The following is a 24,530-nucleotide window of genomic DNA, read 5'->3' as shown; positions in this document are numbered from 1 at the left end:
CACATACATACATAATGCATGCTTACTTAGGAATCTGCAAATAATTGTTAAAAAAAAAATTGGGTAGCTCAAGTCAGTGGGTTTTCCACAAATCCAGGCTTGGAATAAAGTCAAAGCATATGTGTAGCAGTACTGCAGGGATTGAATGAAAGCTCATAATACAAAATTATGAAAGAACTGACTATTATTTGTAGACATGTACTGCAGTAAAACATTGTTGAGAGAAGTTCACAAGCGGTCCAGAGGAGGATGACCATGGCCTAATCTTTCACCATCCATTGACCTCAGTGACAGATTTGCCTATTCTGCTGTATAAACTTCTCGTACACTAAACTTATGTAGCACTTACCCCCGAAGGAGCGGCTGGTTTTAATGGGCTTACCATTACCGTCTCTCGCTCCCTCCTCGTGTATAGGGGTTTCCCGTGGTAGATGGCCCAGAAACTTTAGAGACTGACGACAGATCTGCTTAAAGGGATTTTATTTGCAAAAATTTAGTTAACAACAGTCTCTAGTGTAGGATCAGAGGGTTAGGTGAAAAGTCCAGGTACTCTTATGCCCCATACACACGATCGGACTATCCGGCGGACTTGGTCCGGCGGAACAGAGTCCGCCGGACAATCCACCCATGTGTAGGCTTTTGGGGAAAAAAAGTCAGCCGGACTTAGAAAGAAGTTTTGACTCCATCTGCGAGATTGACACGTCGCTGGCCCCGTCACCTGGTATGGACTTAAAGGGGATGCCCAATGCCAAAAAAACAGCGTGGGGGTCCCCCTCAAAGTCCATATCAGACCCTTATCCGAGCACGCAGCCTGGTCAGTCAGGAAAGGGGGTGGGGACAAGTGAGCGCCCCGCCTCCTGAGCCCTACCAGGCCGCGTGCCCTCAACATGGGGGGTGCTTTGGGGAAGGGGGGCCCTGCAGCCCCCCTCCCCAAAGCACCTTGTCCCCATGTTGATGAGGACAAGGGCCTCCTACCGACAACCCTGGCCGTTGGTTGTCGGGGTCTGCGGGTGGGGGGCTTATCGGAATCCAGGAGCCCCCTTTCATAAGGGGCCCCCAGATACCGGCCCCCCCACCCTATGTGAATGAGTATTGGGGTACAATGTACCCCTACCCATTCACCTGGTGAAAAAAGTGTAAATAAAACACAACACAAGGTTTTAAAATAATTTATTGCACAGCTCCGGTGGTCTTCCGTCTTGGGGGGTTCTTCTTGCCGGGCCTCCGCTTTCTTCTCCCATCTCTTTTACTAGCGGTGGCCCGGTCTTCTGTTGCCGCCTTCTCTTCTTGTTCCTTGAGATGTTGACTCGACACTGTCTCTGGCCGCAATGGCAGGGACGCATTGTGAGGCGACTTATATAGGGACAATGGGCAGGGTCACCGGGTGATGTCACGTGGTGTCCCAGTCCCAGCATCCTCCGGGAATGTGACATCATAAGGGGCGAGACATCCCCCGGTGACCCTGACCCTTGTCCCTATATAAGTCGCCGCACAAAGCGTCCCTGTCATTGCGACCAGAGACAGCGTCGAGTCAACATCTCATGGAAGAAGAGAAGACGAGAAGGCGGCAACAGAAGATCGTGCCGCCGCTAGTAAAAGAGCTGGGAGAAGGAAGCGGAGGCCTGACAAGAAGAACCGAAGAGGGGGACAAGACCCCCGAAGTTGGAAGAAGACCCCCAGGCGGCGGCGGCAGCGAAGAAGAAAGCCGGGCTCCTCCGCTAGTAAAAGAGCTAGTAGAAGATAGCGTAGGAGTCCGGCGAGAAGAACCCCCAAGACGGAAGACCACTGGAGCTGTGCAATAAATTATTTTAAAACCTTGTGTTGTGTTTTATTTACACTTTTTTCACCAGGTGAATGGGTAGGGGTACATTGTACCCCAATGCTCATTCTCATAGAGTGGGGGGCTGGTATCTGGGGACCCCTTATTAAAGAGGGATCCCGGATTCCGATAAGCCCCCCCACCAGCAGACCCCAACAACCAACGGCCAGGGTTGTCGGGAAGAGGCCCTTGTCCTCATCAACATGGGGACAAGCACCCCCCCCCACGCAGTTTTTTCGGCATAGGGCTTCCCCTTTAAGTCCATACCAGGTGACTGGGCCAGCGAGGTGTCAATCTCGCCGCCGAAGGCGGCGACATTGAATTCCTCCGCTAGTCCCCTCTACCTGGAGCCGCATTCAAAATGAACGGACTTTCTTCCATGTGTGGGCAAGTCCGGTCATTTCAAAAGTCCGGAAAAGTCCGGTCGTGTGTGGGCAGGTTCGCTCGTTCGAAAGGTCCGGTGGACCTCCGCTTCAGAGTCCGGAGGTTTGTCCGCCGGACTAAGTCCACCAGATAGTCCAATCGTGTGTACGTGGCATTAGTATCAAAGTCAGTAATAAAGAACTTTCTTACTTTGAATAAATCCAGAGAGTAGCCATTCACAGCTGGATGTTCACGCTAGTTGGATAGTCCCTCTCTCACAAGACCTAGCAGCCAACAGGGTGCTTAAATCAGGAACAAGTCTCTGCCACAGACTTTGTTGTAGAACATGTAGGAATAAGTCTCTGCCACAGACTTTGTTGTAGAACATGAACAAGGAAACTTGAATACTTGTAGAACACTCATGTGGTACCAGTATCTTTCAGCCGGTCCAGCGATACCGCACGAAATAGGATTCACTTGGGTCCTTCAGCTTTACCAGGCTCTTGCTAAGAAGCCAACCCTTGCAAGGCCTTCTTCTGAAGACTCCTCCTCTGAATAACTGAAGTTGCTGGGCCTCTCCACAATCCGAGACAGCACCGGACCACCTCCGAATCCTTTCCTTTGTTTCCTTGCCTCGGGCCAGCCAGCCCCGAGACATAAAGTTGGATGGATCCACACCCCAGGCCATAGGCTCCCTGGGGGCTGGTCAGAAGGACCAGGACCATGGAGTCAGAACATACTTCTGGACTGGAACCCCAAACCACGTGACCGCCGTATCTAAAGTACCCTCAAGAGTGACACTCCCACTGGGCGGGCTCAGAGGGAAAGTAACCTTAAAGCACCCAACCAGACTGTGTTACCATGCCTGCCAGATGAGACAGCACCCCCTATGGCCAGGCTGAACACCCTATAGTCCAGTCAGACTGATGCTGAGGTCAAAATTTGGAATAATTATGCCCAAACCAAACTGCAGTTCAGGTGTAACGTTAAATTTCAAAACACATAGCGTGTGCTCTTCAAAAATAAGTTGCAATAGACAATACACTTATCTATTGCAACTTTTTTTTTTCACTGCATGGGCACCATAACTTCAGCAAATCCCGCTGGGTAGAGAGGCATTTATATAGTATATTGGGTATCTATTCAGCACCTAGATTTTTAATGTCATGTTTTTATGTAACTGAAGTATTTCGGCCTAACCTTCTCGACTGCAGCTTATAAAAATAATTTTATTATTACTTTGTTTCAGTGCAGTGTATTCTGCTTGTCAAGCAAACCTTTACTATAAATTAACTTGTATATGGATAAACATAATGTACAATTCTTAAAATCCAGATTTTCATACATAAATTTCTATCAAGCCTCCCTTATCCCAGAAAGCATATAAGCAGGTCACAGCCCAGGAGTATGGATGACATGACAGCATTAAGAGTGGTTTATCTTCAAATTGATGGTAGGTGACAGCGGATCGCTTACAAGCAATAAATCTACAAGACAGAGTAATGGAGGAGCTGGCACTTATACACACTGGAGAGCCTGGATCCAGTACACTCCCACCCAGTCGTCCTTTCCATATACACGTCAGCAGATTCATTATCTCTAATCATCTACTCTACAATGTATTTAGATGTACACAAAACTAGGTTTCCAAAGCCTCACATGATACCATGGTGTTTTTTTATTATTATACCACTAGTTAAATGCTTTATGACCAATCATTATTATAAATCCTTATAAATCCTAAAATCACTAAATTAACATTACATTTACCTTTAACAAGTGCTAATTGAGTTCACCAATGCCATACTACAATCTAGTGTTAGTTCTGACTGACAACAAATTCATTTATCCTTTTGCTTGTTACGACGACTCTTCTTCAGTTAGTTATACATCATGTGTGTGTATAATGTACCTCTCTATAACTGGGGCACACAAAAAAACAACTTTAACTATCAGGATAATAAGGACACTGTATACAAACTGGGTTTATAATGTAATGAACTATGAACAGGTAGCAAGCAATAAAAAGAACCGTTTCTTACCACCCCTTGTTGGAGCCCTGGGTATGTCTGCAAGGTGTACATATATTAGTGTAAATGTATTGGGCTCATGGAGAAAACAAATGCAGTAAGGCATGGGCAGGAACTGCACCATATGCCATGATAAGTAGATATCATACTAAATTATGTGGGGGGCTGAACATAAGAAAAACAAATATTCTCTTTAAATCCAGATGGAGTACCACAAAGGACAGGAAGTGGCCCTGACAGGCTGAGCCGTCATCTCCTGCTCCCATGTTAGATAAATGGGACCACATGTATGCTATATCTATGACTGGGGACACATATGATAAGACAACATTTTCACTGATAGAAACACGTGTTGAGCAATGCTGACTTCAAAGGGGAAACTTTTAACAATAATTATATGCCTGCATCAAGACTGAAACTTAAAGGGGATAGGAAGCAAACCAGCGCCTCAAGTTCATTTTTTATGTAACTCTAGTAATATACATTTCTGGGTCAAGCTGCTTCATTTAGAGGATATGTTTAGAAGTAGAATGTATCTACCAACTTTAGCTGATCTTCTACCCAGTGCCAGGGCAAGGCCATCTAGAGCCCAAGGCAAACAGATGCGATCTATGAGCATTATGTGTCAGCAAAAATCCCTATGCAAAAAGAAAAATTGAGCACTAATCGGCATGCCTACCCCTAAACATAAATTCCCCTTCCTCCAAGTAAAAATCCACCCCTACTGAGATGCCACATTCCAGCAAAAATCTTTGCCACCCCCCCCCCAGCTTAAATCCTCTCTCCCTATATGCTCCCCAGCACAACTCCCACCAAACAAAAATGTCCCCATCCTAGTATAAGTCCTTCACCCCCTCACATTTCCCCTCCAAGCAAAAATTCATCTCCTTTAATCCCCCATCCTAACACAACCCCCCCCCCCAAATTTCCCCTCTTAGCACAAATCCCCCTGCCCACCACCACATCACCTTTTATAGCACAAATTACACCCCCCCACCAACACACACATCCCCCGAAATCACCCCTTCTAGCACACCTCCCCAAATTTCCCCTCCTAGAACAATTCTCTCCTCCTCCCCCCAATCTCCTCATGGTGCCCCTCCACCTCACATAATACCACAGTGCCCAGGACAGCTACTCCGCCCATGCACCCTTTGTCCTGGCCCTGTTTCTGTCAAAGAGACTTTTCATTTCACATCAATGCTTGTCTTATAATGTGGAAAGATGGGTCAAATATAAGCAACTGGAAGACCAATTGCCACTGAGTGATTCCAACCCCATTAGTGGCTGGGGGAATCGTACAGACGCTTTCTACCCAGAGCAGTAAACCATTGTGACAGATTGCAAGGACAAGTCTTCATTCAACATGATTGAATTTTTCGACCCATGGGGACTGCTTTGGGAAGTTAACAGCACATTAGGGGTCCGAAGAAGAGTTACATGCTTTTACTTGTTTGACACAATGATAAATTGTTCTCCTTATTCTGCTTAAAGAAAGCTGTGTACTGCTCGACTGTATGGCTGGCCACGGTCTAATGACTATATATAGAAGTTTGTTGTTCTTCTCATAGAAGCGTCCAGAAAATATAATCTGATACTGCAACTTTTGGGTCACAATGGGTTTAAATTGTCACATATTCACATTCTTTTGTCTGGCGCTTACCAATTCAAACGAGAGGCTTTCCTTTGTCACGCTGTCAACATCCGGAACGTGAGCCTTGGCTTGAGCTTTAATGTAGCATTTTTCTCCTCCAGCAAAACGAATTCCGGTAATACCCTAAAAAGATAGACACAGTTATACACAATGGCCATGCGCCCGCACGCCACAGATCCTCATACTAACTGACACTGTATGCCTTATCTCTTCAACCTGCACATAAATGTACAATGCTTCTTATATAAGAATAGAAAAATGTAAGCTAAGTAGAAAAAGGAAATATGAAGAATGAAGCGTGAGGGTAAACTGTTGACTGGCACTAGGGAATAAGATCAGAAACGCAGGTTTCCTTCAAGTGTATCTTGCATATAGGACAGGGCATGGTTAAAGACCCCTGGCAGGTTTGTCTCTGTCCTATTGGGGAGATTTTCCTTAACTTTCTGTCCTGAAGACACAACAGGAAGAAAGGACAAATGTCTGAAAAATAGGAAAAAATATAACCCCTTCGACAGCTGTCACTTAAAGTCGTGTTTCAGCTGTAAAACATTTTTTTTAAAGTCAGCAGCTACTTATTTTTAAAAATAATAAGCTGCTGACTTTTAATAAGGAGACCTACCTTTCCAGGGTGCCTGCGATGTCGGCCACCAAGTCCCTTGGCTCCTGGGTCCCAGCGCCGCCATCCTCATTAAGGGAAACAGGCAGTGGAGCCTTGCGGCTTCACTGCCCGTTTCCTACTGCGCATGCACGAGACGCGCACGCTTTGTGAATGGGACGCATCGTGTTAGGGAACACACAGTTCCCAGTACACAGCATGCCCCATTACCCAGAAGACAACGCAGAGGAGGAGAGAAGACAGAAGATCACCGAGGAGCAGGAAGAAGGCAGATTAGGAAGACAGGGATTTCTGGCAATGTAACATTTTCTTTTTTTTTTTTAAATTCTTTTATTTATTTTTACGAATATTAATGCTCTTTTTTTTTTTTTTTTTTTTTTTTTTTTTTAGGATGGCCCTCCACTTTAAGGGTTGGTTCACACTAGGAGGACTTGTCAGGTGACTTAGTCGCCTGACAAGTAGCGTCCCGTTCTGTACAATGGAACCATTCTAATCGGAGTGACACAAGTCGCTCCGACTTAAAAAAAGGTTCCTGTACGACTTTGGGGGTGACTTGCATTGACTTCTATACAGAAGTCGTTTTGCAAGTCGCCGCAGCAGTCGCGTCCAGGTCGCCTGAGGCAGTCGCGCTGTGAGTCGTGCTGCCTCAGTGTGAACCGGACTTAAAGAAAAAATTCCCAGATGAAGAAAAACTTGTAAACCCTCCAGGGGATCCTGTGCACATAGCATTGCTCAATTTAAAGGATAAGTTCACTATTGTAAAAATAAATAAATAAATGCAGGTTTAAAAAAATTAGCATTTTTGTTTTGTTTTTTGTTTTTTTAGGAGCTTTTTATTAGGAGCCTGTAAAGCATTGCATCAGCGGTTAGGAATCCATATAAGGGGATATGAATAAGAAAGCTTATTAGGTCACAACTAGACATGTGCGATTTGTTTAGTTACAAATCGAAATTCAGACATAATTTTCATTATTTCGAAAAGCGGATGTATCTGAATATTTGAATCACAATAGTAACGAATTATAACAAATCCAAAATAAATTACGACGAAACAATGAATTAATTCATATTCATTCAGATCCAAAATAATGTAACAACATAACAAATGATCCGAATTTATGTTGCATTAACATTTTTAACCACTTCCAGCTCAAGGATGTCATATGACGTCCTGGACTTTGAGTGGGGATATCTGCAGCTGCAGGCATCATTCAGATATCATTTTTTTTTATTCTCTGCGCCGTAAAAACAATTGCGGCAGTTTAGCTGCTTGATTGTTCTTACAGGCGGCGGGAGGGGACACCCCCCCCTCCCATTGCCCTCTACGTTACTTCTACCAGCTTGCCCGGGTGATCCACAACCCGGAAAATGAATCGGCCACCACCGGAAGTTGAGCATAGAGATTTCTGGTGACCAAGAGGTCCCTTGGAAGCCAAAGCATCCGGGCCGGCAGAAGTAAACATTGCCGGGATGTGGCTGGAAAGGCTGAGACTATTTATTTTTTGATCTCGGTTTTTCCAGCCTGAAGGAGAAACGTGGGTTCTTATTGACCCCAGATCTCTCCAGAAAGAGGACCTGTCATGTACTATTCCTATCACAAGGGATGTATTAGGAATAAAAGTGATAAAAAAAAAATTATTTAAAGAGAAAGTGTAAAGATAAAAAGTAAAACAATAATACTTTTTTTTTTTAAAGCGCCCCCTTTCCCACGTGTTTTTTCGCACAGAAGCGAACGCATACACAAGTGGCGCCCACATATATAAACGGCATTCAAATCACAAATCTGAGGTATCAACATGTGCGTTAGAGCAAGAGCAACAATTCTAGCCCAAGATCTCCTCTGTAACTCTAAACTGGTAACCTGCAAAAAAATTTAAACTGTTGCCTATGGAGAGTTTTAAGTACCAAAGTTTGGCGCCATTCCACAGCTGTGCACAATTTTAACTGCTTCCCGACCGCCTCATGCAAATATACTGTGGCAGAAGGGCATGCACAAGCAGATTGACAGCCCCTCCCCTCCACAGTTGGAACCGTTCCCTAGGACACACTTAACCCCTACAGCACCACCTAGTGGTTAACCGCTTCACTAGCAGTCACATTTACACAGTAATCAATGCATTTTTAATTGCACTGATCACTGTATAAATGTGAATGGTCCCAAAATTGCGCCAAAAGTGTCCGATGTGTCTGCCATAATGTCGCAGTCCCAATAAAAATTGCTGATCACAGCCATTACTAGTAAAAAAATGAATAATAAAAATGCCATAAACTATCCCCTATTTTGTAAACGCTATAACTTTTGCACAAACCAATCAATAAATGCTTATTGTAGTTTTTTTTTTACCAAAAGAATACGTAGAAGAATACGTATCGGCCTAAACTGAGGAAAAAATTATGTTTTTTATATATTTTTGGGGGATATTTATTATAGCAAAAAGTAAAAAAAACGTTTTTTTTTCAAAATTGTTGCTATGTTTTTGTTTGGGAGCCACGTCGCATGACCACGCAGTGCCGAATTGCAAAAAGTGCTCTGGTCTTTGGCCAGCCAAATGGTCCGGGGCTTAAGTGGTTAAATCGTGACAAGTTGGGTATCTATTAACTCAGCGTAACATCTACTTTCACATTATATAAAAAAATTGGGCTAACTTTACTGTTTTTTTTGTTTTGTTTTTTCGATTCATTTCCAAAAAAAAGGAGTTAAGAAAAATTGCTGCGCAAATACCACTTGATGTAAAAAGTTGCAATGACTGCCATTTTATTCCCTAGAGCAGTGATGGCGAACCTTGGCACCCCAGATGTTTTGGAACTACATTTCCCATGATGCTCATGTACTCTGCAGTGTAGTTGAGTATCATGGGAAATGTAGTTCCAAAACATCTGGAGTGCCAAGGTTCGCCATCACTGCCCTAGAGTCTTTACTAAAAAAAATATATAATGTTTGGGAGTCATTTTCTAGCAAAAAAAAAATTATGATTTTTACATGTAAGAGAGGAGTGCCAGAACAGGCCTGGTATGGAAGTGCTTAATTATTATAAAACATGCACTACATATGAAATGGAAACATATTGCAAAAAATACAGTATAAAAGGTATGGTATGGTATGGTATAAAAATGAAATAAGATGATAATTCATACTATTTGTGTTTGGGTTGGATGGAGGTGGATCCAACAGAATCTCCAAATCATAACAAAACAAATGAACACAAAATGAATTTAATTCCATTTGTTATGTTTTGATTGGAGAATTGAAGATTCTGATGAATCCACTTCCACCCAACCCAAACACAGTGCATAAGTAATCTCTTGAAACAATGAATTAACACGTTAAAACAAATGAAGCCAATCTTCCAAAATACAAATTTATTTGGAACAAGAAAAATATAAAACAGATTCAAATATACAAAACAAATTCTGAAAATGAATCATTCTAAATAAAAATATATGACAAAACAAAATTATTAAACGTAAAGAATAACTCCAGTTTTGTTGATAAAAAAATTCCCCTCTGGGCGATCTATGTACATTACAAGGATTTTAACAAACTTTGATTCCTACCTTTTGTTATTCTGAAAAAATCCCTGTGTGTTTGTCTGTGCCCCTGGGCACAGTGAGTCTAAGAGTGGTTTCATAATTATCAACCAGCTACTGCACCTGCATCCTCTAAGGAGGAAAACTGATGGGTCTGCATCCCTTTAGACGTGATTTCCTTTTGTGAGTATCACACCAAAAATTACATTTTTGTTGCAGGGGATGCCTGAAATTCGACTTGTATCTTAGTGCAGACTTCTGGGAAAATCAGTGAGCCAATCACCCAAGCAGGAAATTACATATCTGGGGGGCTTTCTGTACACATTCTGTGTACAGAACACCTCCAGGTAGCCATATTGCATTGCATTTTACCGAAAATTACAGATTGCAGATTGAAAAGGAAAGGTAATTTTTAATAATGTTCAATTACAATATGACTTGTGTCACAATCGTATATGCTATATTATTTTGTTTATTTGCTAGATTTTCCCCATAAATGTCCAGTTAAGCTTTAATAAATTAATCTGAAACTAAACAAATTTTTCTATTGTGCGTGTCTCTATTCACTACAATATTTAAAAAAGAATCCAAATTATATTAAAATATAGATCCAACAAGTATTTCCGCCACCACTTTGACTTCAACACAGGGCCAATTATAAACATTTAAAATACACTCAATTGCACATGAAGACAAGCCTATCTATCTATCCACACATACATGTACTGTATATACACACACACACACTATATCAGTGATTCTCAACCAGGGTTCCTCCAGGACCCGAGAGCCACTGAGAGGACCCGAGAGTCACTGAGAGGACCCGAGAGTCACTGAGAGGACCCGAGAGCCGCCAAGAGCTGCCAAGAGCCGCCAAGAGGACCCGAGAGCCGATGAGATACAGAGGACTCGGCGGCGCCATTTTTTAACTTCAAGACTGCAATGACACCGGACAAGGCTGCAATGATGGGCATTTAAATGTAAGTTTTTTTCCTTAAACTTCCCTCCTAAATTTGGGGTGCATGTTATACGCCAGCGCGTGTTATCCACCAATAAATATGGTAATGTATAGAAGGTAGGGCCCGAAAGTGACTCAAGCCCAGGGGCCCCCACCACCCTAAGTCCTGCCCTGCTCCAGTGTGAGTAGGTAGGTAACCCGGGCTGCTGTAGACGTATACCACCTCTTCTATGCAAGAAACTGAAATCTTTATTTATTCAGAGACCTGACAGGGTCTGCGAATGTTAACGATAGCGCGGGGAAGGCAAATATTGTTTTACATGTAATTAAGTGCATTTCTTAGTGCTTTAAATTATATTAACATTCCATATCTAGAAAGCCCCAAGTGCCAAGAATTCTAGATAACCAATCAGTCTGAGTCTTTACACAAAATTATAAGAAATGTGTTAAAGATATCTGCTAAGCATGTCTTGCTCTGAGCAAACCCAAGACAAGCTCTTGGTTTGATAAGAATTACATAAGTGTTGTGCTGTGAACTTGTTAAACTGATGGCTATTACTTCTTTCTATTACTAATTTGGTTATACCTTCTGCTTTTTCGTTTTTTTTTTTTTTTTGCTTCACAAGAGTAGTTCAGGGATATTTTTATTTGAAGAGCGTGTTTTTTTTTTTTACACATGGGTGCTTCTCCTGTTGCTATATGTGGGATCAGCGCTCGGTCTCCATGTCTCATCGCTGTAGTCGTGGAGGGAAGCTGACAATATAGATGAGTGTTAAGGCTGAATGAAACACTGACACAAGGCAATGGCCAAGCCAGATTCATACACATTTGGTAAACGAAAGGGCAGAGACAAAGGAGAGCACATTTTCTACCCTGTTAAGTGCAGGAATCCAATGTTCTTTTCAATTATCTATCTGTGTGCATAGCGTTTTGTCACTGTCACGGGAATAGAAGTGAACGCTGAATATTTGAACTGGCTGAAAGCATCATGTGATTTTCTTTTACATTTACTTGTATGAGACTCATGAACTATGTATGTATATAACATCTCTTATTTTATCCGTCCATGTATGACTGCAGCTTTGCTAATGCAATTATATGCAGAAACTGACTCACATACAGTCTTAAAGTAAGTAATATATGCAGGTTGTCACTGTTGACTTCCTTACGAAGATTCTAGTTTTCTAGTTATCTCTATTTTCAGTACTTTCTGAGTTGCTGACCCAGAACAAGTATGTGGCCAGTAAAGTAGGCTTTCCACTACAATCCAACTTGTGTGACCGCCACCCAGTTTTTGTTTTTTTACTTCTATGCACAGGGGTTGATTTACTAAAACTGGAGAGAGCAAAATGGTTCAACTGTGCATTATTGCCAATCAGCTTCTGTAACAGTAGTTCTTATTTAGAAAGGTTTTTATGAGCAACACAAAATAGGGCGGCAAACACTCCTCGCTATGCACAAATCATTTGACAATACAAATACATTAGGGAACAAAGGGGAGGGGGAATTTGGGGGGGGGGGGGGGGTGTTGGAGAGAAAGAAACGTAATTGAGGCTTTCGTGAATAAGACAGGTCAATCTTATTAGGGAGGCTGCAGTTGTCCGTTTTTTTCCTAAGCGCAGATTTCTGTTTCTCACAAGTCTCTGCCTGCTGCAGGCAATAAGTGGAGCAGTCTCTGCCTGCTGTGGGCAATAAATGGTGCAGTCTCTCTCAGTCTGGGGGCAAGGAATGGAGCAGTCTCTCTCTGTGGGCAATGGAGCAGCCTCTCTCTCTGGACTGGGGGTAATTAAGCAGTCTTTCTCAGTCTTGAGGAAATGCATCAGTCTCTCTCTCTGCGCTGGGGGCAACGGAGCAGTGTCTCTCGGTCTCAAGGCAACTGAGCAGCCTCTCTCTGGGCTGGGGCAATGGAGAGGTCTCTCTCTCAGTCTGGGAGCAATGGTGTAGTCTCACTCTCTCTCTGGGCTGGGGCAATGGAGCAGTCTCTCTCTCTCTCTCTCTTGGCTGGGGGCAATGGAGCAGTCTCTCTCTCTCTCTTGGCTGGGGGCAACGGAGCAGTGTCTCTTGGTCTCAAGGCAACTGAGCAGCCTCTCTCTGGGCTGGGGCAATGGAGAGGTCTCTCTCTCAGTCTGGGAGCAATGGTGTAGTCTCACTCTCTCTCTGGGCTGGGGCAATGGAGCAGTCTCTCTCTCTCTCTTGGCTGGGGGCAATGGAGCAGTCTCCCTTCTCCCCAGTGCTTTCCATTGGGTACAACAAAAATGGTCTTATAGCTCGCTCTTCTCAGGTGTGAATGCAGCCTAATGATGAAAACCCGGTTCTGTTTTGCCATGCTCCTAACAACTAAACACTAGTTTATCAATACACGCTACCAATGTTTAAACTATGAACTACTGTATATGTGTAAAGTTTTTAACTATACTGTATAAGGAAGGAGGACAGACATAATTGCTAGCGTCCTGCTCGGCTGTGCTGTAAAGGGGCTGTTATTGCTGACCTATTTCTGTAGATGCTAGTTGCCTGGCTATTATGTCCACTCAATGACTTCAATAATTTCTGAGTCATTGACCTGAAACAGCTATACAGATCAGAAAAATCAGAGAAAAAAAGTTAGAAGTCGATATCTGCATACTTTTTTGGTATTCAAAATGTAAAGAATAACTCCACTTTCTTGAGAAAAAAATAATTAAGAAAAATAATATTGCATATATAATTGCTACATGAGCCATATTGTAATTGAATGTTAGTATAAATTACTTTTTCTTTTCAATCTGCAGTGCTGTAATTTTCTGTACAATTCACTGCAATACGGCATTCCGTACATCAATGTTGTACGGAACACCCCCAGGAATGTCATTTCCTGCTTGTGTGATTGGCTCAATAATTTTCCCAGAGGTCTTCTCTAATACAAGTCAGATTACAGACATACTGCAGTAAAATTTTCATTTTTGGTGATATGCTCCCAAAGGGTTCATCACTTCTAAAAGATTGCTGACACAGCAAGTTTCCTCATTAGTACACAACAAGTGCATCTGCAAATAATAATGAAAAGGTCACTCCCATTCAGAATGAATAGTATGCGATCAGTCTGCTGAAGCAAACAGATATTTCTTCACCGCAACAAAGTCAAAATTGGCAACAAAATTTGTCAAAATCAATGCAATGTGCTCTTCCTCACCGGGTCTGCAGCTAATTTACAAGGTGTCCATCACCAATATCTAAAAGTCCACAATGGGGAAGGAAGAGAAACACATCAACATCCTCTTCATTGGACACATAGATTCTGGCGAGTCCAAAGCAACTGGACATCTCATTGACAAATGTGGGGTTATCAACAAATGTACCATTGAAAAAGTTGCGAAGGAAGGTATTAAGATGGGAAAGGGCTCCTTCAAATATGCTTGGGTCTTGGACAAACTGAATGTACAGCATGAACATGGTATTACCCTCAACATTTCCCTGTGGAAATTTGAGACCAGCAAGTACTATGTCACAATTATTGATGTCCCTGGCTTCATCAAGAACATGATCATTGGCACTTGGTTGGCTGACTGCGCTGTGGTTATTGGTTATGCTGGTGAGTCTGAGGCTGGTATTCCCAATAATGGACAAACTTGTGGACATGCGCTTTTGGCCTACACTCTGGGTGTGAAACAGCTTACTGTTGGTGTTAAAGGGGTTGTAAAGGTTAACTTTTTTAAAATAAAAATAACAAACACGTTATACTTATCTGCTCTGTGCAAGAGTTTTGCACAGAGCAGCCCCGATGGCACTCCTAGCTCCTCCCCCTCATCCGGTGCCCCCACGGAGAGCCCTTGACAAAGACATCGGCACTCTTCCCCGCCCCCGATCTCGTGTCACTGAATTTGATTGACAGTAGTGGGAGCCAGTGGCTCCCGCTGCTATCAATCTATCCATTGAGGACAGAGACAGTGGCTGGAGTAGAAAGAGTAAAGAAAAGAGGGAGCACCAGCCTTGTGCATTACCCCAAGCAAATCTATTGAGAAACACTACTCACAAATACGTGAAGAAATATCACTTGTAAAAGTCACCTGATTGTGGCGATTAGTCCTGAAATCAACAGGCTCCAGATGGTGACATAGAGGATATCAGGGCCACTGCTGGCTGATGCGTTTCAAAGGAGTACCTTCTTTCTCAGAGCCTAGGAGTCACTGGGCTTGTGCACATCGTTGGATCGGATCGGGCTCAGGTAAGAAAAAGGGGGGGCTTTGGGGGCAGCTGCAGCAAAGAAGGTTTTTCACCTTAATGCATAGAATGCATTAAGGTGAAAAACCATGAGACTTTACGATCCCTTTAACAAAATTCCTCTGAGCTACCATACAGTCAGAAGAGCTAAGAGGAAACTGCTAAGGAAGCCAGCACTTACATCAAGCAAACTGGTTACAACACAAATACCATTGCCTTTGTGCCCATTTCTGGTTGGAACAGTGCCAACATGCCATGTGGTTCAAGGTATGAAGCATCAAGGAGGGAAAAATCTGTGGAACCACTCTGAAAGCTCTTGACTGCATTTTGTCACCTAGCTGCTCTACTGACAAGCCTCTTTGTCTGCCTCTGCAAGACATATACAGGATTGGTGGTATTGGTACAGTACCAGTTGGTCATGTTGAAACTGGTATTTCCTGAAGCCAAGTATGGTGGCTACTACCTTTGCTCTAGTCAATGCATCAATTGAATTCAAGTCTGTGAAAAAGCACCATGATGCTTCGAGTGAGGCTTTGCCGGTGACACCAGTGGTTTCATAAAGAACATTTCCGTGAAGGCTATCCATTGTGGTAACTGGTGATAGTAAGAAAGATCCACCATTGTAAGCTAGTGGATTCACTACACAGGTCGTTATCCTAAACCACCCAGGACAGATCAGTGCTGGCTATGCGTCTGTGCTGGACTGCCATACTGCTCTCATTGCCTGCAAGTTTGATGAGCTGAGGCCTGGTTCACACCTATGCAGTTTGCAGTTTGCATATTCCGGGTGCATGTTGCGTTTTTCAATACACCTTTTTATCCATTGAAGTCTATGGAACCAAACACTAGAGTAAAGTCCCTGGTCCTTTCCATAAAATGCACAGATGTGAACATGTCCCATAGGAAACTGTGTTAACTGGACTGTAGTGTGTTTCTGAAAAATTGAAAATGCACAAAAAAATACATAGGTGTCAACCAGGCCTAAAGGAGAAGATTTACCATCTTTCTGGTAAGAAACTAGGAGAAATACAAGTCCTTAAAGTCTGGTGATGCTGCCATTGTTGACATGGTTCCTGGTAAGTTCACGTGTGAGGAATGCTTCTCTAACTATCCTCCATTTATTCACTTGGCTGTGTGTGACTTGAGGAAGACTGTTGCTGTTGTCGAAAAGAAGGGAGCAGGTGCTGGCAAAATCACAAAGTCCAGTAACCACCACAGCTCAGCTTACAATGGTCAGGCCGATCCTGTGTGCAGGGATGACTAGCTCCTGCACATGTGAAGGAGTGACATAATTGTCCACTGGCCAATAATGATGACTAAAACCCAGTACACAGGAGAAGATGCTGGCGCCAATGATGAAACGTTGGGAAGATGAGCATCCTCCTTTTAGTTCCGCTTTAAATGGGAAAAACTTCAAAACTCTCCTATATGAATTAATGGGAAAAAGACCTGAATCTTACTTTTGATCTGTCTGAATGGCAGGATATTGCCTAAAATGTATCCAAAATCTCTATCAATAGCACGCTAATTGAGGCCTACTATAAAACACTGTTGCGTTGGTACCTGGTCACAACTCGTGTAGCTAAAATGCATCCACCCACATCACCTAACTGTTTTTGACATTGTGGTCAGTTGGGGACAATGCCCCATATTTGGTGGCAGTGCCCCCTGGTGATTAGGTTTTGGATTAGAGTATTTAATTTAATAATTTTGGTGACAGGGGTGAACATGCGTAGATCCCCAGAGGTGGCCTTATTCCATAGACCACCCGAAGAGGTGCCCAGGAAATCAACTAAATTAATCACATATATACTGTTCGGAGCAAGGATTACAGTGGCCCGGCAAAGTTGGAAACAACTGATTATTCCTCTGGATTATGTTAAAAATAAAGTCAACTGGATTATGGTTAATAAAAATCTCACTCACACACCCCATAATAACTCTAAAAATTTTTATAAGATATGGGACCCGTGGATCCGTCACATTTTGGTTCCCTAAATGAGCTCTGGGCTGTCCCTCTTGAATTCCTCTCCTTCTCCTTTCTTTTTTCCTCAATTCTGATTTCATTCTTTCCCTCCACCTCTTTCTATATGTAGTTTGAACCCAATACTTATTGGGATGGTTTAGAACTTCATTAAGTTTTGACATTAATATTCTCAGGAAATGGTACAAAAGTCCCCTACTTGTCCTACGTGTCCAGCAGCGAGCAATCACTGGCTGTGCATACAGCTACAAATAGCTGCCCACTGGTGTCAAAAATACCAGCAGGAATCAGTGGATTGCTGCTGCTACTGCTATTTGCATCGGGAAAAAATACCTGTGTGAATGTTGTCTTAAGCCTCGTGCACACGATTTGATTTTCTGACGGGAATTGTGTGATGTCAGGCTGTTGGCGGAAAATCGGACCGCTTGTACACTTCATCAGATAATTGTTGTTGCATTTTCCACAGACACATGTTGGATGGCAGGCTTTAAAATTTTCCGTGGACAAATGTATGTTGTCGGATTTTCCGAGCGTGTGTACACAGGTCTGTTGGACAAAAGTCCAAAGTACAAACATGCATGCCTCGGAAGCAAGGATGAGACAGAAGTGGTCGGTCTTGTAAACTAGCGTTTGTAATGGAGAATTAACATCCGTGACATGGCAAATTAAGCTACTTTGCTGGTGATACTGATGGAGTTATGGCAAACAAATTTTCAAAGGTTTTTTATTCTAGTGATATCAAGAATAATATTATTATGCCTGTTTTTTTTTATTAATTTTTTTGGTGCAAGTTACCACAACACCATTATCCCATAGTTTTTAAGATCAAAGATATGACTATGTTGGTGTCCCTTGTTAATTTTACATTGTATTTTTTAAAATGTAACTGCCGACTCCCAAACAGTCATTTGAAGTAAAACACATAGCCAAGTATTATTCTCCACAATTTTTTTTATTGTGCATTAAACAAATGAAAACTCTCTCTCTTGGCTTGGGCAATGGAGCAGTGTCCCTTCTCCCTAGTGCTTTCCATTGGGTACAAAAAAATAAAATTAGACATGCTATCTGCCAATAAAACGTAACAAAAAAGTGCATTCTATGCATCCAAAAATATAGAAAATATACCAAATCAAATCATTTTTGAACCAAAAAATAAAATAAAAGCCTCATGCATGTGTCCTGCTTCTTAATATTGGGGGTCAGCAATGCCAAGAGTTGGTGAAAGCAGGGGTCCGTCATCCTGAGATAATTCCGAAAATCATCTGGATTATTCTCTTGGAGCTCCCGTAGCAAAGGCATAGGACATAATTGGTCATGATTCATAAAGCAACCAAATTTTGGTCCAAGAACTCCTCCTTCTCCTGTTTCTGGACTGGACTTGGGTCAAAGCAATAACTCCAAGGTCAATAATAAATAACACGTTATCTCCTCTTATTTCACAACATAGCTGGTTGACGAACGGCCATTCAGAAACAAACTGAAAAGCGCGAAATGAAAAGTGCAAAATGAAAAGCACAAAATTAAAAAAGTGCTAATCAACAGACACCAAACTTCTAATAACACAACATTAGCAGGAGCCCAAAGGGTGGCGCTAAAGAGCTAAAAAAAAACATAGTACGTCCCTACGTTCGTGTTTGTTGGCCGACAATTTCTTGCCGTTTGTATGCAAGACAAGTTCCTTGCCAACGATTTTCAGACAAAAGGCTTTAGATGGTTTGTCTCAATCCTCTGTTACTTTTGCTAGACAGCTTTTGTCTGTTAAAATTGAAAAATAACATATTTACTGGCTGGATCACCAGTGAAAATAAAGGGGGAAAAAAAGCCCAAAAAGAAAGTTTAATTTTGCTTTTACCAAGGCAATGCAAAAAGCAATACCAATATGCAACCGGAAATAGCCCTTAGCAACCATTTACAAAGAATCACTTTATTGATCTGATTGCAAATCAATCAATTCCAATCCATCCTGTGGGTTAGGCCATACACAATCTACAATGCCTTGAAAAAGTATTCATATCCCTTGAAATTTTCCAAATTTTTTCATGTTACTACCAAAAACATAAATGTATTTTAATGGAATTTTATGTGACAGACCAACACAAAGTGCTGCATAATTGTGAAGTGGAAGGAAAATAATGGTTTTAAAAAATGTATACAAATAAATATCTGAAAAGTGGGGCATGCATTTGTATTCAGCCCCGTTTACCCTGATACCCCTAACTAAAATCTAGTGGAACCAATTTCCTTCAGACGTCATCTAATTAGTAAATGGAGTCCACCTGTGTGTACTTTAATCTCAGTATAAATACAGCTGTTCTGTGAAGCCCTTAGCGGTTTGATAGAGAACCTTAGTGGACAAACAGCATCATGAAGGCCAAGGAAAGCACCAGACAGGTCAGGGATATAATTGCTGAGAAGTTTAAAGCAGGATGCAATGTGAAGGGCATACCTCCATTTACTACTAGCACTAGCACCTCCATTTAGCACTAAAGCACTTGGGGAAGCACAGGTTACATAGTTACATAGTAGGTAAGGCTAAAAAAAGACAATAGTCAATCCAGTTCAACCTGTGTTGGTGTACGTGTATCAGTGTCTATAATTATTTCCCATTTCCCTGTATGTTATGTTCTTTAAGATATATATCCAAGAGTCTTTTAAAAATATCCATATGCCCCGCAGCCACCACAAATTGTGGAACAGAGTTCCACATCCTTATTGCCTTGACAGTGAAAAAAAACCTGGGCAGTTTAACTGTCCTGGCGGTATGATTATTTCAGATTTTAGGTGCTGAAAGCGATACCATTATTTTGCATGGAAATTTGGCGTTTTAGATTGTAGACCTGTTATTCTTAGGAATAACTCACTTAAATCTGTCCAAACCAGAGTCTAGTAGACATCCCAGGTATGATAAAGTTTGAAAAATGAAATCATAAATTATAATATAATAAATAATTATAAATAATTATACCAAATAATAATATAATAATAATAAAAATGATTCAATAATGTAATCAAATCAAAAACACAGAAATTTGCTAAGTTGCAGAATTGTCATTGTTATTACTTTTCAGTATTTGATGACGGATCTCCCCAGAAATCACTATCGCTCAATTCTGCGAGTGATTCTAATTTATTATCGCTGTTTTCTAGCTGGTCTAAACCCATTTTTGATGTAAAGGGACAGTTTTGGTTGCTATGGACAATCTCCAGTTTCCAGGCATAAAGAACAGTTTTTAATAATATAAAACTGCATGCATGACACTGGGCAGACCACTAGGGACAAAGGGGATGTGAAATAATTACATACAGCAATGTAATCTGTAAAATGACATTATACTGTATGTAATGTGTGTGTTTTACTTTGAATTTGGCGCCGTTCTCCGTCCCCGTGCGTCGCAACACTCGCAGGGAACAGAGCCCGGCGATGTGATACATTGTGCGGGGGGACATCGCTGGATCCAGGGGACAAGGTAAGTAAACTTATCCTGGATCCAGCGATGCGATCCCGAGTCTGGCTCGGGGGTTACCGCTTTTGGTTCTGAATTTTCACCCCGAGCCAGACTTGTGAAAACCGCCAGGGGGGTTAAGGTTAAACCGCTTCTCCTCCAGTCTCATTGTGTGGCCACGTGTCCTCTTACCCTCCCTGAGACTGAATACTTATTTTCTATGTTGGGATCCCCATTGAGGTTTTTGTAGATCGATATCATGCCCCCTCTCAAGTGTTGCTTCTCCATCGAGGATAAATTTAGTGTTTGCAGTTGTTCCTCGTAATTAAGGTCCTCCAGTCCCCTTACTAGTTTTGTTGCCCTTCTTTGGACTCTCTCCAGCTCCAGCACATCCCTTCTGAGGACTGGTGACCAGAACAGGACAGAATACTCCAAATATGGTCTAACCAGTGTTTTATAAAGTGGCAGGATTATTGTGTTATCCCTGGAGTATCCCTTTTTTTATGCATGCTAATATTCTGCAGGCTTTGGTAGCTGCAGCTTGACATTGCATGCTTTTGCTCAATCTGTCATCTACTAGGAAACCTAGATCCTTCTCCATCCTTGATTCTCCCAGCGGTTCTCCCATTCTTACATTTCTCCACATTAAACCTAATTTGCCATTTTTCTGCACACTCCTTTATTTTATTCAGGTCATTATTCAGGTGATTCTGTAAAATTTCCATGTCCTGATGTGAAGTTGTGCACAGACACAGACGCTGTTCCCAATCTGACATCCCTGCGGGTAAACATGGCTTTCCATGGGCCTATGCTTTAGTACTCCCCTGTGAACAACACACTGCTTTGCTTACTGAATACACCTAATTGATCTGTGTCTGTTGATGAAGTTTATGCTGATTTACAAGCGCTGTACCATATCTCCCAACTGTCCCTGATTTGGAGGGACTGTCCCTGACTTGGAGCAATGTCCCTCTGTCCCTCATTCCTCCTCATTTGTCCCTCATTTTGGTCTGATCTATATAGAAGTATATAAAATGCAATTTTTATCTATCAAAAAGTGTTTCTCAGTGCTAAACCTTTCATCCAATTTCTAAATTGCTGCATTTGTAAATTCCAAAAGCCAATATGAAGGAATAGTAGTGGTAAAAAGCACTTGTGGATTTAACCAATCTTTTTTTTTTTTGTACAATTCTCCTTTAAGGGGGCTTGTTCAATGGGGTGTGTCCTATACCTGCATACTTTTGCTGATATGCGTCCCTCAATTCCCATATCAAAAAGTTGGGAGGTGTGCCGTACTGTACGTCATAACGTTTAAACTCTATAGAATCATTCATGCCTTTATACTTCTAAAACATTTGGTGATACATAAACCAGTAATTCCTATTATTTCAGGCCTATGCAATGTAGTAAGAGACTGGCAGTTTTAAAAGTATTACCTGTTATAAGTGCTGAAACCGTGGGTTGAGATGGTACATTGGAACATACACCTGAAGAGTTAAAAGATATCTTAACAGCTATCCATCCCCCTTATATTAAGGAGAATTTGGGGGGGGCCACGGGGGGCAATTCTAACTACGGCTTCCAGCCATGTTCGAACATTCTATACTAAATATAGAAGCCAATAACACTGCTTTTGCCAGGGCCTAATGGAGCAAAGGTACAATCTGGAATGTCACTTTTCTGTAAATGAGTCAAAATAGGCCATTTACTCTGCCACGGAATTATCAGCTTGGTGGCTTATTATTACGGTGTCTATATTGCTTGTGTGACCGGAATGAAGAAAAATGGGACTCCAGAATTATAACTGTCATTTCTTCAGATTGCTCTCATCTTGCACATTGAAGTGACAGCCCAGCAAAGGATGGTGAGAGTCCTATTTAAAAAGCTGTACATTACAATGATGTGCTGCTAGGTAATCCCATATTTATGCCGTGCTTCCTCTCGCATTTGCTATACCCATAAGGGCATATCCTGTAGCCTAAACAACACAAGTAGAAACTGGATTTTATATTCACACTTGATAAACAGCAACAGAAGCAAAAATGGGATGCTGAGTGCTTCTGGTTGTCATCAGAAAAATATAATTCCATTTTAGCTGACATCTCACAAATATAGCTCCAAGTGCATCTTGTTTGTGATGTGTAATTGAAGTGGAAGTTTAATCCCGGGGCTCATAAATCACACAGAAGCTGTAGGCCCTCCCTCATGGCTGATACAAGTGAATTATCAGTTTGTTATCTTGTACTCTACCCAAGTTCTTTCAGGGTGTATCAGTCCATTAACACATTCAGAGCTTGCCACCATATTGCCGAGAAGGTGCTGAAACCACTTATATGGCATACCTCTTCTGACACTTCTAATAAATAGGTGACAACATCATTTCAAACATATGTTCAGAGGAAAACATAGCCAGCTTGTCCCTGGAAAGGAGCAGCTAGTTGAAAAACATGCAAAGGGACACGTCCAGCTACACGCCATCAGCAGAATACATCAGACATTGGAATAACTGTTCAAATAATGGATTTTTTTTTTTTTTTCAATTCACAAAGGTTCTCTCATAGTCCAAGAACCAAATACACTTGATAAATTAGAGTGTAACTCCATAATAACCTATCTTTTTCTTTAATGTAACACTAAGCAATATCCTTGGATCCCACTCACACTTTGCATAACTAGAACTCATGTTCCCGCTCGCAGTTTTATGTGAGTGATTTTCATGCGATTCTGCATGCAGGTCAATTCACTTCAATGGGTTGCCCTATGCATTTATGTCACCTAAAATAAGCTCCTGCTCCTTTTTGGGGGACAGGCTTCACATGATTTTTAAGGTTGCATATTGCAGCGCATTTTGCACTGATGGCCACAAGATTTATTATTATTATTATTATTATTATTATTATACAGGATTTATATAGCGCCGACAGTTTATGCAGTGCTTTACAACATTAGGGCAGACATTACAATACAATACAATTCGAGACAGGGGAAATCAGAGGGCCCTGCTCGTTAGAGCCTACAATCTAGGAGGGAGAGTCAAGTTATACAAAAGGGTAATAGCTGTGGGGGATGAGCTCATGGAGAAAATAGTGCAGTTTTTAGATGGAGGCAGGATAGGCTTCTCTCAAGAGGAAAGTTTTCAGGGATCGCCTAAAGTGGATAAATTTGGAGACATTCTGGCAGATTAGGGTAGTGAATTCCAAAGGATGGGCAAGGCACGGGAGAAGTCCTGTTGGCGGATATGGGAGGAGGTGATGAGGGAGCTAGAGAGCAGGAGTTCTTGGGAGGAACGAAGAGGGCGATTAGGTTGGTATTTTGAGACCAGGCTAGTGATGTAGCTGGGGGCAGAATTGTGGATGGCTTTGTAAGTAAGTGTTAGTATTCTGAATTTAATTTGTTGGGCAAGTGGCAGCCAATGGAGGGATTGGCAGAGAGGGGTAGCAAACACTGTGCAGTTTGTAAGGTGGATGAGTCTGGCAGCAGCTTTCATGATGGACTGAAGGGGGGATAGTCTATTTAAAGGTAAGCCAATGAGGAGGGACTTGCAGTAATCAAGGTAAGAGATAACCAGGGAGTGAATCAGGAGCTTTGTGGTTTCATTGGTTAGAAAGGGACGCAGTTTAGAGATGTTTCGGAGGTTGAAGCGGCAAGCTTTGGAAAGTGATTGGATGTGGGGCCAAAAGGAGAGTTCAGAGTCCAGGATAACACCTAGCACCCTGACATGGCGTGGGGATGGGTGGATAGTTGTGCTATTGCTCTTGACAGAAAAGTCAGGGGAAGAGGCATGTGGGAGAGGAAATATTATTATAAGTTCAGTTTTGGACAAGTTGAGTTTGAGGAAGTGGTGTGAGATCCATACAGATATGTCTGTTAGTAAGTTAGTGATGTGTGAGGAGACTGATGGAGTGAGTTGAGGGGTGGAGAGATAGATTTGTGTG

General features: G+C 42.1%; 1 protein-coding gene and 1 pseudogene across 1 annotated transcript in view; one reads left to right on the top strand and one right to left on the bottom strand.

The window, feature by feature from the left end:
- The window catches only part of CNMD (chondromodulin), a 109,078-nt gene that overhangs the window by 58,103 nt on the left and 26,445 nt on the right, over window positions 1–24,530 (bottom strand). The window contains exon 4 of the mRNA XM_077483156.1: window positions 5,876–5,989. Within this exon, the coding sequence (XP_077339282.1) occupies window positions 5,876–5,989 (114 nt within the window). The remainder of the gene's footprint in view (window positions 1–5,875; window positions 5,990–24,530) is intronic.
- LOC143981482 (elongation factor 1-alpha 1 pseudogene) lies at window positions 14,194–16,432 on the top strand (annotated as a pseudogene).

The sequence above is a fragment of the Lithobates pipiens genome, unplaced genomic scaffold, assembly GCF_037356315.1.
Source record: "Lithobates pipiens isolate NorthernLeopardFrog02 unplaced genomic scaffold, aLitPip1_a1.2 Scaffold_16, whole genome shotgun sequence".
NCBI lineage: Eukaryota > Metazoa > Chordata > Amphibia > Anura > Ranidae > Lithobates > Lithobates pipiens.
This window is presented reverse-complemented; position numbering and strand designations above follow the sequence as displayed.